The sequence below is a fragment of the Hirundo rustica genome, chromosome 1, assembly GCF_015227805.2.
Source record: "Hirundo rustica isolate bHirRus1 chromosome 1, bHirRus1.pri.v3, whole genome shotgun sequence".
Classification (NCBI taxonomy): domain Eukaryota; kingdom Metazoa; phylum Chordata; class Aves; order Passeriformes; family Hirundinidae; genus Hirundo; species Hirundo rustica.
The window spans coordinates 53,071,958-53,089,485 of NC_053450.1; the positions used below are offsets into that span (position 1 = coordinate 53,071,958).

The 17,528-nt window shown below is 37.3% G+C and overlaps 1 protein-coding gene across 2 annotated transcripts in view; it reads right to left on the reverse strand.

Annotated features, from left to right (window-relative positions):
• PIEZO2 (piezo type mechanosensitive ion channel component 2) overlaps window positions 1-17,528 on the reverse strand; it is a 291,112-nt gene that overhangs the window by 231,313 nt on the left and 42,271 nt on the right. For both annotated transcript variants that reach the window (XM_040076457.2, XM_058422237.1), the window contains exon 2: window positions 8,569-8,664. In XM_040076457.2, the coding sequence (XP_039932391.1) occupies window positions 8,569-8,664 (96 nt within the window). The remainder of the gene's footprint in view (window positions 1-8,568; window positions 8,665-17,528) is intronic.

The window sequence follows — 17,528 nt, forward strand, 5'->3', positions numbered from 1 at the left end:
GTTTACTAGCTTTTTGTACCCTTCCTGTATGAAAGCACGATAAAACTCGAATGTTTAACATACAGGAATATGAGAGATGAGAATAGGGAGGCCCAAAATGTGTTTTATATTCTTCTTACTGTTTCATTTTCCAAACCTAAGCGTAATCCCCTGAGACAATACACAATGCTTCTGACTTGAACTCTTGAAAACAGTTCTGATGACCACGCTAATGGTTCAAATATTCCAACACTGCCCATCTCCTTAATCAAACCACCAGTTTCAAGCCAGCAACTCTAAATTCAGCCTAATGTAAAATAAACCAAATAACCCTCCCCAAACTACTCAAAACATGGAGAGAAAACCTCAACAAACCATCTGACTGTTATCATTTATATACAGGTTTTCTGGAGACATTGGGCAAGTGATTTCGGTAATGTTGCTTTAGAGGCCTCAGTTGGGTTATTCTACTTCCCATCACCACAGGATATATTCTGGTTCATAAAAGGATCATATTCCACTTTGAAGTTAGATAGGTCTTTAGGCTCGCTCTGTTCATTAGAAGCCTAAAACCTAGAAAACTCTCTCTGGTCCACCATGCATACACAGTTTCTAGATGGCACGCCAGCATCCTCATTTAATCCAAAAAGTCCTTCTTCTCCTCAAATCCAAATCCAAATCCAAAGTGATGATTTCACTTCGCAGACTGAAAAAACAAGAAATCTGTTTTAAGATAGAAGAGATGTGTTGTTTCTTTACTTGTGTAAATTAGCATCAGCTTCTTGGGACTCAATCTGAATTGACCTTACCAAAGTATTATCTACACTGCTTAACACAACCCCATTTTATAACAGACACTTTCATTTTTTTTTTTTTTTCCAGTAGCTTCAAGATATTTATTTATTCTTCTCATATGAATATATTCCAAAATTTGAAAAAATACGAGTTCACAGGAGTTCATGACACAGGAGTTCACATGCTAGAACATTTCCCCCTATTTTCTGTATTTGAGTTAATATTTTCATTCTTCAATTTAGGGTATCACACTCAGGTTTAAGAGGGGGATTATGCAGTCTTTAAAACTTTAACATTTAAACTCCTTGGGCCTTACTTCTTCCTGACATACAGCAGTCTTTCCAACTTCTTTCCCAGGTGGTGCTTTAGCCTTTGTCTCTGTGTTTAATAGCATTGCCCTGATTCAAAACTGAAGCACGCAGTCCTGTCTAAAATTTGGGGCATACCCAGATGATATTTAATTCCTGCCTCATCCCTACTGTGAGCCATGCTTTTAATTATTTTATACCCATATAGATATACATATTTTTATTCCTTATTTCAGTTTCCTTGGAAGAGTTTAACTCAGCATGACTTCTGGCAAATTCTATTTCACTTCTGACCTCTAAGATTATTCCCCTTTTACTCATTTCTTTTAAACTCTGTTTACACTTAATGTTTGTGGGAGTTGTTAGTCAGCAAGTTAGGTCTGGACTTCACCTCTAAAAGCCACCATGCTTGAGATGGGAGTTCTAGAAAGATTGCTGCATTTTTTACTAGAAAAGGTCACCACATCCAAATGCTTGAGCTCTTCAGTCACTATCTAGTTTCTCTAAACTTATGTTGCACTTCAGGTTAAGAAAACCCTAAAGTTTATTTTCTGTTAATTTTGGATCATAAGAATAGTGATGACTAACTCTCTCTGACGTCCGTAGTCCCTCCAAACCCAACCTTAAAATAACACTGACTCTTCACAAGTTAGTAATTGTTTAAGAAGTTGTTTGCACTAGGGAAATATCTGGCTGTATGATTATTAGGCTCATTCATCCTCTAATTTATAGCAGACCATAACAATTGCATGTTGATTTTCTCATCTAGTATTATCTGAATCCGGCCAAGATCTTTTCAGCCTCCTACCTTCTTCCTGAAAGGTAGTTTTGACTTTTAAATGACTCTACTCTAGATGCAGATTCAAAAATATCCCTGCAATTTCTCTCCAATCTGCTTACTGATGGACAGAGCTAAAAAGCAACAGCACTGTAAACATTTTCAGTTCCCTTTTAACTCTGTATCACCCAACTTTCGATAGAGCTCCATCAAGACGTCTCAGAATCGCCACTATGAAACTTTGCTGCCTCAAGGGCTGGTCCATTCCCACTGCGGGGAAAACAGGGTGGGAGAAGGTTCCTGGCTTGGATGGAAGGTCCTGCACATAAAATTACCAAATTATGCCAATGAATTTAAAAAAAAAAAAAAAAAAAAAGGCAGCTCATTAAAACAAAAAAATAGAAGCATAACACTTCTCTAATCATTTAATACAAAGCACACTAAAAATGAAAAAAGATAAATAGGTAATTTAAGTCAGAGAATTTCATGCTTCAGGACAAAGAAGAGAGAACAAATGCTTTAAGTTTGGCTGTCCTGGCACACCCAGTACCACCCTCTTTCCATCAAAATCTGTGGCCTGACTAATCAGAATTAGGATTACAGGACTACATTACGTACATTCAATCATACTGCTGCTATCTTTGTATGATTTCATAAAAAACCTTTTTGTAACTTCATTATTTAACTCAATTTAAAAATGTGACATAAGGTCATTCTGAGTTTAAAACCCTTTCACAACTACAGTATACCTACATCAGATCCCAAATTTGAGAATGTGAGCACATTCAAAGAAGTGCTTTTGTCAGTGCTCAACTTCACAGCTGGGTTCTAAGCCACATTTTTCTGTGGCTATCTCACTCGAACTCATGGCAGAAATTTCTACTTACACTTTACTGGTATTGGACAGGAGGACTGCTAGCTCACAGCAAACTCCCTTAACCTACCATGCTGTTTCTAGAATACATTCCCATTTCTGCACTCTTTCACCTTCCAAATACAACAATAATAAAACTTTTTCTTCCTGTGAAGGAAAAAATGGGATTTTTTTTCTTTTTATAAATTAGAAGATGCTGTTCAGCATCTTCTAATTTACAAAAATGTCTTCATACTGATGCTTTGGGCTCTTACAAAGAAACTCAGTGGTTTCAAAGACGTTCTGAAGAGTTCTCCCATGCCGTTTAATCAGCATTTCTATTACTGCCCAAAGTACTTTCTATTGATCACTTAAGGATAACAGGAAATAAATCATTTTCCAAGAAAGGAACAAATCATCTTTGTGGTTATGCAGGTAAAATGTGGGTGAAACTCCTCTCAAAATCACATGAACCTAAACCAAAACTGACTGAAGAGCATCATAAATCTAACAAAGAACAGCTCAAAACCTAAGTTGCACTCCCCAAAAACCCTGAAGATTTTTTATTGAAATACATGTTTTAAACATGGTTTAAAACATATCCCTTCTTGCTGCAACCAATTCATACATTTTAATTTATAACGAGATCAGAATATGACTGGGTCTACGGTCCATCAATGTCTAATGTCCATTCTGGCAAACACGACTGAAAACCCTTTTGAAGAACAAAAATGCAGTGTACAGGTCATGAACGCAATTAAAAATACATGTACAGGTACAGGTTCTGCCTCTTGCAGAGGTAAGCAGGGTTTCAATCACACACCTCAGATGCACAAAATGCATCTCTATTTTTGCTGCACTTTCAGATGTTGCAGCCAGGTGGGCAGTTATCCTATATCTGAAGTAGTCGAACTTCGATGCCCCAACAATAATATACTAATAGTGGGTGATATATGCGTTATGGGAAAAGGAGTGATGAACTCCAATTGCTGGAGCTAAAACATCTCCTTAGATGCAGTAATGGACTTGTAAGCTTAAGATGCACATACAATTGAATTTCTGTTCAAAAGAAGCAACAAAAACCATGCAAACAAGTCTTCCCAAAATCAAAATCTGTATTTCCAACCTAGCATCTCATTCTGCATGCAGATAACTTAAGAAAAGCAGAATGTTTAAAAGCCCCAAATTAGCGACATTATTTGTGTTTTTTTATCAAATTCTGTTAATAACATGGTTGTGTTATAAAAATTATTAGAGCTGTCTTAAATAGAAAAGATCAAAAAATTTAAGAATTTTTTCCACAGCTTTGAGACAGAGAAAGACATGTAGGATTGCGAACATCAGCATTCCATAATAGCAGACTACTCCAGTGTATGTGTTGGTGTATAGATTAGGATGTTTCACTCTTTGTTGATAGAGCTTCAGGTGTAACGTTTGCCACCAACAGGACGTGGTTTTAACAGAGCTGATGAGAGAGAGGAATTCTGTTAAACTCTCAGAACTGGTGATTTGGTTTCTTTAGTTCGAGTTATTTTTAGGTGCTTTCTGCATACACACCTTGGGCAGCAGTTCATTCTGTAGCAACATTCAGGAAATTCTGAAAAGCTAAAGCTGAAGCTTTGTCAGAGCAGGTGATTTACTAATACAGAAAGTACACTTTTCTCTGTTACTAAAACCAATTCAACTGTGATTTTTTTTCAGTGCAAGAGTTTACACTTAAGGGGTTAACCATCTTTTTTCTAACTTCATGACTATCGTATAAAAATATTCAATTAAGCTCCTTATTTTGTTCAGAAGTCTTAATACCTTGTGGAATAGATAAAGTCTCAAATTACGCTTCTAATTTAAGATATCTGGACTCACTGGAGACTTGAATGGTCAATTCTAAGGACTTATTGTTAGGACCCATCTTCTGTTCAGTAAATATATAGGTTTACCCAATTCCTGCCTTGAACACCTACATCAGATGTCTCAAGTCAGATGCTTAAAGTTAGTGTGAAACTCAAAAAACAAGTGCAAATGAGTGCAAAAAGACTGCTAATAAAACAGATGCATTGTAGAATTGATGAGTGCACGTAGGGGCATTATTCTCATACAAAAATCAAAATAATGTTTGTATAATTTTTTTCCCATATTCACTTGGATCAATTCTCTCCTGAAAGCCCTTCAGCTATACTTGGTGATCCAAATTTGTTACTGCAACCCTTCTGCATCTTCCAATTCTGTGCAGATTATTGCAAAACACAAACACTTTAATATCTGCAAAACCACTGATCCATTTCTTTACCAGGGTTTCAGCCACACTCAGAATAATGCTCAATTAACAATTTTTTGGATTATATTTCATCATTTTATTAATCTTTTTAAAACACCTTTTTAAAGCATCATTTGTACTGATCTGTGCAGTGCCAAGTTCATTTTACCAACAGACATACAAGTTTGGTCGTCCTCAGCAGTGCATTAATTCAGAACCAAACCCATTCCTTTTGGCATTAACATAAGCAGACTGAGCAAAATCCAGTCCTTGTGTGAAATTAACTGATTCCCTCCCTCCGTTTTTTTTATTTATACCATGACTCGTTGCAGAGTTTTAGTAATAAAAAATACCAATTAAATAATGTAAAACAAAACCTATCTAAATGTAAACTCACATCTCTTACTGAGGTTAAAAAAAAAACCAAACAAACAAACAAACAAAAAAAAAACCACAAACACATAAATCAGGTATTTAGTACAGCTAACGAGCCACTGGCTCAAGACAGGATCATTCTATTTTGTAATGTTTTATTATTTCTATAAAAAACATCATGTACAAGCCCTTATTAAGGATGAAAGGATGAAGACATAATTGCAGTAGACAGACACAAAGGAAAAAAATATCACTAATATAAACAATCTCACAATCAAAGAAGTTAGAAACTAGGCTGTTGAACAATTTATTGTGTATTTGTCATCTCTAGAGAAATAGGTAACAAATCATTTGCTGATTTTAGAGATAATTCATATAGAAAAATTACTGCTGGCATCACAGGGTTTCACTACACATGCAAAGAGGTAAATGCCTCAAGAACTCTTCTGATTAGCAACCCTTGGAAAACTGGTCAAGTTTTAAGTTATTCCTGTAGAAAAGAAGATGGTATTTGCAATGAATGTTTTCCACACAGTTGTCTCTGCCTATGTTCCATAGGTCACTTTTAATATGCTGACAGGTAAAATACCAACCTCATTTGAAGCACAGACAAATCCCTCAGTTAGAACTGAAACTAATATATGGAACATAGGCAGAGACACACACAGAGACTTATATCTTCATGTTTAAGGATTAATATTACTTTATCTTAGTAATTAACCTTTTTAAGAAGATTAAATGTTTAAGGGGGCAAGAAGGAAAAAAAAATTACTCATTAATCTTTAAACACCATCTGAACTATTTGAGCAAGTATAATAGGTTTTCTCCAGTGTTTCTAACCTTTTAAGTTTCTGTCAAAATTAATCTAGACTGACATCAACCATTTCAGCTTAATTTCTAATTCTATATCCTGTAAAACCCTTAAGTTTGATGGAGAGAAGCTTCATAAGTTCAGTAACTGTAAAGTGCAAGGTGACAAACTGGGAAAACAGATGAAAGTGCAAGAGATAGGAATGTTGGTCAGAGATTTTGACTGACTAGCTGAGTGTGTCAGGAGCTGATGAGGAAAGAAAAGATTAGTGGAAAGCTGGAAAGTTCAAAAGAATAAAAAAAGTTTCATCAAAGAAACAGAATTTTGGGAAAAAATGTTATCTCAGTGACAGAAGTATTAGGGGAAAAATACAAGTAAAGTACACAAATATATATTTGGGTTGTTTGGGTTTTTTTTTTTTTTAAGTAAAGTTTATTTATTTTTTGACTCGGATTTACTGGTGGTTTGGCTGGTGTTAGCTAAAATATTTAAAGATTTCCTCTTTCTTTTCCATCTTTTGGACACCAGCAAAATATCCAAAACAAAAAATATCCAAAACAACAATCCCCACAACCTTCTAGAAAGATGCACCTACACACAAACACACACACACACACACACACACACACACACACACACACACAATTTAGAGATGTGACAAGGGACAGCTGGCAAAACGCATACATTCAGAAACACTGAATTTGTATAAGAAATTAATTCAGACAAACACATCATAGCACGACATTCACGTGAAGTGCAATGCAATGTAATACACAATACGGGGAAACTATCCAAAGTCCTAAGAAAGCATTTTCCTCTGAGGAGAGACTGCTACCATCAGTGATGCAAACTGGATTACTCTATTAAGTCAGGAACTAGTCCTAATCAAATAGACTTTTTTTTATACTCTAAAAGAAGAGAATTTGTATGTCTCTCCACTGTCACTCTTGGCATCTAGAAAATGGCTCTGTTTATCCTGTCAATCACTTCTCCTGGCACACACAGAAGGGACAGCAAAAATAAATCACACAAAACCAATAGGATAATTGCATATTACCTGAGCAGTTGCAGCCAAATTCCCAATGAGTGTTTCCCTCTCAACTCATACCTTCAGCACCTTTAAGAGAAACTCTAACTCACAGCTGGACACATGCTACACTGTCCTTGTAACATTCCCCTGTAAAAATGACTGACAGCCTCACCAAGAGTGTGATTTCCCACTTTTTATACTTGCTTAATTTATTTTTCAGGCCTGTTTTTCCTGGTTCCACTGGCTACTGACAAAGAAAACATAAACTGAGCCTACCCAATCGGTATGGATCCCCACCAAAAGACAGGAACACCTGTCCTACAAAGACAGGCAGGAAGAGATGGAATTGTTCAGCCTGGAGAAGAGAGAGCTCCAGGGAGAGCTCATTGCAGCCTCCCAATATTTTAAGGAGGCTTACAAAAAGGAGGGATAGGGACTTCTTATGCAGGCAGATAGGACAACAGGCAGTGGTTTGAAACCGAAAGAGGGCAAGTTTGAATGAGATGTTAGGAAGTTCTTTACTCAGAAGGTGGTGAAACACTGAAACAGGGTGAAGTTGTGGATATCCCATTCCTGGAAGTGTTCAAGGCCAGGTTCAAGGCCACTGAGCAACCTAATCTAGTGAGTGGCATCCCTGCCCATGGAACCAGATGATCTTTAAGGTGCCTTCCAACCCTAAGCATTCTATGATTCTATACCAATCAAAGCTTTATAATTTAAAATACATTAAAAATTGTGCGGGCCTATAAGGAACCCCTTTCCTCACCCATTACAGAGGAGTGTAAATACTCCTTTCAGAAGTCTTACATTCTAGCTGTAGACAAGGCAGAATGGTACACCTCTGTATGTGATACATAAATGCTTGAATGCCTGATGCAGTTATTTGTCATCTCTAACAGCAAGCCCTTCAAGATATTTTTGCTAAGGGAGTGGCATAATGCCAAGATGACAGGTTTTTAAATAAGTACCTAAAATACAATTGAATGAAAAATCTGACATCAAACTTAATTCTCATAATTAACTACCAATTCATACAGACCTGGAGCACAATCTATGATTGGATGGCTTTGGGAGGGTTCTGAAAACTCATTTTTCACCCAGACCACGTCAGTGTTCCAGAGGAAATCATGCCATAAAAAAGAATGCTCAGTACTGCCATCAGAGAGTCCTGAGGCAACCCAGGGCAAGCATGGTCGGAAGTCCTTGGGCACCAAAGCCAGCATATTGTGAAACTACAGCATCAGGGACATATTTACAATATATGTTACAAGTCAGATCACTTAATGAGGGGGAAGCACTCAGGACTTCACCTTGCACTACACCAAAGCTTTTGCATGTACCCTGTGCACCACGGACTCTGAAGAATGAAGTAATGAACTTTTTACCTTGCATCGTTGCTTTTGTGGGTTCTGAAAACAGAGGAATGAGCAGGAGGTAGATGAGGTAGACAAAGGAGAGCCCATTGTAACGGAAAGCACAGGCTGCAACGAGAGAAAAGAAAAACAATATATTGTTCAATTGGCCTGATAAGATCACATTCAATGGCACAAAGCATTTCCCACATGAATTTATGATTTCCCATATGGATTTACCTTATTTAAGCAATTTTTTCACAGATACTCAAGTTTATTCTTAAAATAAATTTTAGAATCAAAGATTAGGTCAAGCTGGAAGGAACCAAAGTGGGTCATCTGGCCCAGCCTCCCTTCTCAAGCAGGGTCATCCCAGAGCACACTGCACAGGATTGCATCAAGATGGTTCTTGAGGGAACCCAGTGAGGGAGACTTGTATCAGCGAAATCTTCTCAGCTTTATCCAAACCAGCTTGGTTTTGGAGTACAGATACATTTTTAGCCCTGACAGAAACATGTATTCCAAAAGAAAAGAAGTTTCTCCAGACACCACTTCCTAAAATTTCACGGAAACAATAGTGGGAATGAGCTAACAAGTTACGCATTAATTAGTCCTCATCCTCACTGCATCTGTCCATTTTAATTATAAAACAAAACTGCAAAAGCTCTCTATTAGTAAACCCATACAATAGCTATAACTTTTGTTTCCCAAACTAGCCAATGTTTTGAATAGCTGACTTAATTTCCTTAATAGCCATAATAGAAAACTCTGGGTATACACTCCACATCTGCAGGATGGCCAAGGAGCACGTGAAATGCATGCGTGCCTGAAGGACAAGAAGCCTGAAGGAAGGACAAGAAGCATCTCTTCTCTCTTTCTGAACTGATATGAGTCCACCATCAGCCTCAAAAAAATCTGTCAAGGCCTACAAAATCCACCAAAGCTTGATAGAGGGTTTTTCTGAATAAAATCCAGAATCCTTAAGAGCAGCTTCTCATTATCCTATAAGAATCGCTCTTGTCACTTACTAAACTTTCCTTATAGCCACAGTCTTTAAAGGCCAACTGAAGATTTACACTTACATTTGTAACTATAAAAAACCTGCAAGATAGAGTAAAGGGCCTACCCCATGGGGAATTCTGTAAGCAATTACCAGAGCTCTAAAGTCAATGTACTTGAGAAGAGGGAGGCAGCTCTGCTATTATGCACCGACTCTCAGGGTCCTCTGCAGAGGAGCACAGGATGTACAATGGCCATTAGTGACCCTCTTGGAAAGAACGGCAAAGAGGACACTCCTGATACCAGGACAAATCCATAAATCAACATTTTGGGGTTTTTTTGGTGGTTTTTTGGGTTTGGGTTTTTTTGGGGAAGGGGGGTGGTTGGGGGTTCTTTTTGGTTGTTTTTGTTTGTTTGTTTTGGTTTTGGGTGGGTTTTTTTTTTTTGTTGGGGGGGGGTTGTTGGTGTTTTGTTTTTTTTTAGTTTAGGGGTGGGAGCTAGTTCTGTAGCATTCATAGGAAGAGGTACAATAATGGTTTAAGGCTGTTCTATGGCCTGAAGGCTTTTCCATTTCAATGGGAAGGACCAATGTGCTCAGTCCTTCTGGTAGCAGAATAACATTAGCAGGTAATACTATTATTCAGTTATTTTGGGGATTGTGTCAACCAGATTTTAATCATGTTAAACAGCTTACTTATTTGCAGTGCAATATTATGCTCATGCTCTTCTTTCTTCGGGACTGAGCTTGCTGTGCTTCTTATAGAGCACCTATCACTCAATTTCCCAGTACAAAGACAGAAAACAGCAACTGTGTGCTTTAAATGTCTTCCTCCATTAGCTGGAAGCCACTGAACGTCTTGTTAACAAGTCTGTGTCAAATATTTAGAACCTCTATTTTTGTCAAAGCCTCCTCCAGCAAACTTGGCTAGACACTGCCTGGAAAACCTGTATTTATTTAACAGTTGCAAGAGCTCTAGCAATATGTTTCTCAGAATTATGAATTAAAACCCCCAAAAACTATCTGCAACATTTTTACTATTCTCTACTGCAACTATTCCAATTTTTTTTTTTCTGTGTGTGTTTATCTCCACTCATCTAGTATATGTGTCTGGAGAGATGAGTGCCTTATCAAGCTAAGGTGGAAGAGGAAATGATAGAATATAATTTTAGCAAGATGAAATATTAGGAAACATCAGTTTCACTGCTTTCACATATTTGCACTGCACTACATCATTATTTTGTCAAACATACATATTCCTCAGTTCTGACTCAAAACTATCTAGAAGAAGTTGCTGAGCATGAAATCATCTTCATTTTTTCACTGATACAACAACAAAGGACCCAAAAAAACAAATGAAACCATCATCTACACTGCCTCTGGTATTCACAAAGGCCTCCTTCTGCAAAAGAAGCTGTACGCAGATGTCCAAAACAATGGAAAGTCCCATTTAAGATCAATGGAATTCCATCAACAGAAAAAGCACATATAAAGGTGAGTTTCTTGGCAAATCAGATGGTATAGAAATTTCTGGCTATTTTGGATACATTGGTCAGTTTGCAGTATCAAAATTAATGTAATTTTAGCATTGTAGCCTTGTTACTGCTTCTCAAAATTGTCTAATCGATTTGCAAAATTAATTTCAGATGACTTCTTCTTGAACTATATTTACCTCAAAATTTACTGCTTTCTATTCCTAGAGATGTGTACTCAAAAGCTTTTTTTTTTTTTTTCCCTCTACTGCCACATAAACAGGACTCTTAACAGAGATTACATTCCCATTCAAACCTTCCCTTATATATTTTTATCATATAAAGCATCCAGAAAACCCTTAGCTTTAAAAGGATGGGCTTGCCAACAGCAAACACTGAACAAAAAGGCTCAAACTGGAAAATACACCATACATGCAAAGCCCATACACACTTTCTGCACTTCAGGCTTCTTTTCAAACCACGTCTCACCATGATTTCTAACAGTTTCTATTAGGAAAACTTCAGAAATGTGATTTTCACCTCTGAAGCTCTGCTGTTGTTCAGAGTGCAACAATAGCAATAATAGACAATTGGGAAAAGACATAAGAATACACAGAATTAGAAGCAAATTACCTTTTATTTTGTATCACCTGAAGTACTTTAAAGCACTTTCCCTTAGACAGGAAGAAAAGAGCACTTTATAACATATAAGAATGACTTCTTCATTCATAAGTGACTATTTAAAATATTTCCATTTTTATGCGTAGAGAATAAAAGGTGTTGCACGAACCTTTAATTATTTTTATTATCTTTTCAGCGCAATGGACAGATCGATTTCAAGCTAAAAAATTTAATTCATTCTTAAGACAAATATGTACAGTGTGTGCCATACAAAATTAAAAAGGAATCTCAAAAAAAAGAACAAAAATCAAAACCTCCAGAAAATCATGTATCACATGATAACCTTGGCCTTCTAGAATTTATTTTTCATTGTTTTATGCTAGCCAGAGTGGAAGGCCTTTGAAGAAATTTAATACTGCTTCATAGACACATCAGTTTGCTACATGTAGAATTCTAACAGCTGTTACATATTATTATTTCATATTTATACCAACAGTTTTCTTTCCTCCATTTAAGGGGAATAATTTGCATAGAGTTGGTGGTTTGCCTATAAAATAAAAAAATACTGGAGAGCGAAGTGAGGGGCAATAAAGAATTTCACAATAAGCTTGAACTTGGAAAGTGGAAAAAAAACAGCCTCATGAATGATGTGTTTAGTTTTATTCCACAAAAAATTTAAGAGTACTTAATTCAGAAGTGGAAACTACGTGCTCAAAAAAAAACAGCCTTCAAGAGTGCAGGCGTAGTACCCAAGGGCTACTGACTCCTAATTTGTAAATTATAATTCTGTCAAAAGCCACAATAACAGAAAAGAAGGGGGAAGGAGAAGACAGAATTAGCCATCCACTCACTATTTCTGAATTTACTTTAGTAAAAAAGCAGTGTCATTAATGTTAACAGAATCATGTATTGCTTGTTATAACCTTTTCTGTTCAAGAAATATTTTAAAAACATCTCTTCCACATATTTCACATATTTATATTGTAGGTTTGAGAATATTATATATCCTTCTTAGTGTTATCCTATCCAGACTCTTGTGTGCTTTAGCAGGAGAAGAAATTAATTCAGCCCGCTACACTGAACTAATGTGTCTTCTACCTTCAGCAGGATATTGCACACTGTTTGCATCCTGTTTTAACAACTTTACAGCTGCAAGATTATTAAGAAATCTACGCAATTTTATTCTTTAAAAACAGTCCTTTCGACTAAAATTTGGTCTAACTTTCACGCTTATTTTTCCAATAACACACAAAAAATTCATTGAAAATATTACTTGGAAAAAGTGCTGCTGCAGTAAGTGTCTAACCCTGAGCAGGCAATGGTTGTTGGCTAAAAGTCAGAGGTGATGCTGTTCACTCATTCTTATACCCAGCTGATCTGAAATAAGAGACCAAAACAGAAGGGAAGAGGAATCAGCAGCTGAATGATCTTTAAAATTCCTCCAGGAGGCCAAGTGTCCAACTCTCAAAGCTAGGACAACTCAGCACCAGATTCCTGACTGTAATGCTGTAATTTTTCTTAGTCATCCCACGGTTAATATCAATTATATCCTCATTATTCTGAAAAAATCCCCAATTATCACACAATTCAGATGACTAAAGCGGGCTACAGATGACAGCTGTTGCTATTAGGAATAACGTGAATGAGACACTGCTCCACACCCCAGATGAAAAGATTCTGGTGCAAAAGCTCAGCTTAAGAAGCCAATTGCTGAAGCCAGTCTATCTCCTCCTCCAAACCAAGATGTTCAACATGACAATCCATGAATGTGTGTCAAGAGTGGTTAACTCTTCTAGGAAGATATACAGTTAATATTCGTCTTATTGATAAGGCACTCTCCTAATGTCACAATTATTTAGGCCTTTCCACTTGCGTTGCTCTCCATTAAGACTCTTATCAGCCAGTTCCCCACATTCTTTAGAATATTCTGAATTGGGGAAGTTTGGGAAGCTTTTTGGGGGCTTCTACAAATAACAACTACTGGAACTAAACTACCTTTTCCAAGGAAAAAGAATTTTTAAAAATTCGAAAAAAACCAACAACAATGAAAACCCCCACCTCCCTCCACTAGCCAGCCAGGTAAGTACTTCCAACAATGTGATACAAAGAGGAGAGGTCAAAACTGGTGAGAAAAGTCTGGTTTACTTCTGTTCTGCATGAAGCCCTTATTTATAAAGCTCTTTAATTTCTGGTAACAGTCCCTCTTGGTATCAACCAGCAAACATGAGAAGAAATGGAACAAACATTTTCTTCTCCTTTTCCTAAAGATCCATGCACGCAGCATACTTTAGCCAAATCTCACTCACGTGCATAGCAGCAATAGAGTAAAATAGCAGCAAACTGCCCTCCAGTATTTCCTGACAGTTCCTGATGCCTCTGCCCCCAGAGGCAGGGGTGTCCTTGAGAAGAAAGCCCACCCAATTCCACACTGAAACAAAGACCCAGAACGTGGCTTGCTCTGTTGTCTATGAGCACTGTTTTACAAACTAATGTAGAAAAGCAAAGCTCATTCACTGTTGGCAGAATAAAATGACCCAGTATTAAATGCATACAGAGCTGAGTCTCCCAGAAAGATGATCAACCAGTTGCTCTAATCTCCACTATAATTTTATGAGCCAATGACTGTTAGGGTACAAAGTGGAAGGCAACCTCACATCCCCTTTTCAACTGAGTCACAAGTGCAAACCTTGTTTCTGAGTATTTCTCACTTTTACCTGACACAGTTCAGTTATTAGACATTGACACTGGTTATTAACCAAATACAGTAGAAATAAATAAATTTAAAAAAAAAAAAAAAAAAAAAAAAACCAAGATCAAAAATTAACTTGATCAGAAGTATGCATTACCATTTCTGAAAAAGAAAGGCTACTTTTATAAATTGCTATTTTTCATATCTTCTAACACTTCATATTTCAAATTTCTGTTTCAGAAATACAAAATTTGTTTCAGAACTTTTTCCTCCAAGACTCTTTACGAGGATAGTAAAAAAACACCTACCACACATAGCAAAATTAGTTTATGCTGTTAACAACCTGTTTTAAAGAATAAAATTGTGATAGTGACTGAAAATGTTCCTCTTCAAAAACCCTTCTCATAATGACAAGTATCTGATAGGCATAGTGCCCAGGAAACTTTAGCTCACAGGTATTTACTTTATTTTTACTTACTGAAATCCAGAAGAATGGATGAACTCCTGGCATAGTTTTGGTCTCACTTCTGAGTAATTGCACTTTAAATAGCAGTTGTGACAGATGAGATTGGAATGACACACTGCTACGTATGCAAGACAGTTAGGTGAGGTTCATGTAATCTTACCATCCCTTTAGAACAAATTAATGGTCATAGCCTCTGGTGTGCAGTGCAGAACTGTGTCTGCTTAGGAGAAGTTCCCCCCTGTATCAGCTGATACTCCCTCCAGATCTAACAGCTCTGCTGATAACGCTGAGCTAACACACACCACTCCCCACCCTGCTCCTGAGCCAACATTTCAACACGGGGCTGCTCTGTGTGCTACACCCAGAGAGAAAACTTCTGTTTTTTGGAGAAGAAAAAAAAAATAACCAAAAGCACGAACTCTTGGATAAAGAGATAAATAGGATGATTTTTGTTCACGTCAGCACTTCTGCAATCACAGTTTTTTACCTGTCACCATTCATCAGGAGAGATAACTGCTGGACAGTGAGCAGTTTTGTAAGGGCTTGGGGATATTTTTTTCCTTTGATTTTTCTCACTCTTCCTCTATTTCTCCAGGCACAAGTTTTGGTAAGCTCTCTCTCCATCAGAAACCATCTGGAACAGATTTTAACTTGGGGGCAAATATTGCCTGGGAATCAATCAGAAGGAGGAGAAGACGAATGCCTTGTTCACAGATTGTTTTCAAGCGCTCATGAACAAGAGCTCTGCTTCCCAGCTGTATTTGACAGCAAGAAAATGAAGGAAAGATCTCAAGTATTACCATACCACAATCATCATTTTACTTAGAATATTGTATTTTAAAGCCCTATCCACTTCCACAAGCAAATCCATGTCAATACACTTTACTGCCATGACTAAGTATTCAACTATTTCCAAATTTAAAAACATGATGGACGCCATCATCAGTAATTTTTCCCATTAGAAATATCAACTTCACATTTTAACTCATTTCACTTTCAGTGCCAGCTGAAACTAAATTCATTTACTGGTCTGGGAAGTGGAAAGAGGTAGCTTATTCCTCCACTGAGGTGGCTCTCTCCACAAGGGACACTGTCGGCACTCTCACCCTTGCTTCAGCAACAGCTCTTCTGCCTCCAAGCTCCTCTCTCTAGGAAAGTAACTGGGAGCTAAAGAAATAACTCTGCTCCTCACTCATTTTCACGGGATGAGAAAAGCATGTTCCTGTTTCCCCGGACATCTGGAGACAGTAGTCTGGTTCTGCTGTTACAGTTGCATAACCCTGTCAAGACTCAGACTAAAAATAACAGCAAAGTCAGAACACAGATGACAATCAAATGTCACACAGTGCTACTGCTAAACACAACATCAGCCAGGGACAGATGTGGAGAGATTTGGGTGACAGAGAGACCTCCATGAGCAGAAAGGGACTGAGACCTTCGTTTACAGCTACTAAGAAGCTACAGACACCCGGAACCGCTACCCAGTCAGATGTTTCCAGCAACCAGAAGTGTGAATTTCAGCATATATTATCCCCCACCACTATTCACACTCATCATCTTTTAAAACACTAAGTCAATTGACATAAGATGCAGAAAGAACCGAGTAATTTTTTCATCATCTGTTGCTTACACTGACATGAGTCCTAAGTCAGATGAAGGACATGTTAAAAAACTAACTCAGATAAACACCTCTGAGGAATATAAACATGATTAAACATCAGAGAGGTGTTAACACTGAAAAATATGAGTGTCATTAGTGAAGTTACAAATATGAATGCAGGGTTTGAAACTCTGCCATTATTCATTCCAGTAGAGGAAAGGATAGATAAACTTCCTTTCTTGGTGCATCACTGAATAAAAAGGACCCAGAGGATTGCAACTGCAAGCTATAAATCTGAATGATGAAGGAGCATTTCAGACAGTGCTACAAAGCCACAGTGTTTACCAAAGGAAACAGAATCTTTAAAAATAGGTAACTCCAGGATATCACCAAGTGCTTAAAGGAGATACAAGCTACGCATTCTTGCAATGTCCCTATTCCAAACTCATGTTGCTTGTACAAAATGATAAATCCCTTTATGTTTGAAGAACTGTGCATTTCTCACTCTCCTTAAAACTACATGAAGTAACTTTCTCTCATTGCAAAGCAGTTTTGACCTAAGACAGGAATCTACTTAGGAATGCCATGAATTGTCTTGCAAACTATTTCTCATAACTCAGAACCAAGAATGGAACCTGAAGAATTAAGAGTCACAGAACCCATGGACAAATTAGGAGGCTGTTTATAATCTGCAAATCTAATCTAATCATTAAGATTGCCTTTTCTGGAGAAGTAGTACTTAAACCCATCTGCCCCTCAATGAAATTTCTGAGACAGATGCATTTTACTGTGGGTTTCAAACACAACACTTATCTAACATTGAATGACAAACATCATCCAGAAATCCTACTATTGGAACAGAACCATGGTCTTGTCCAGTTTTCACAGAGCCAAGTAATAGCTATTTTATTATAATTACTCCATATAGCTATCTAAGGGGGGAAAAAAAAAAATCTTAATTGTGCATTTATTTCAAGTAGTAACACTCCCCAGAAAGCACAGGGTACATCTGCATCTCTTTCTTCTCCTTCTTTGCACATCATTCAAGAAACTTTCCCTACACTCTAGGAGTTGCAATCCCTGGCACTCCCTTCAGGTTGCCAAATCTCTTGTACTTTTGGGAGGCCTTCTTCCATGTATCAATTTTC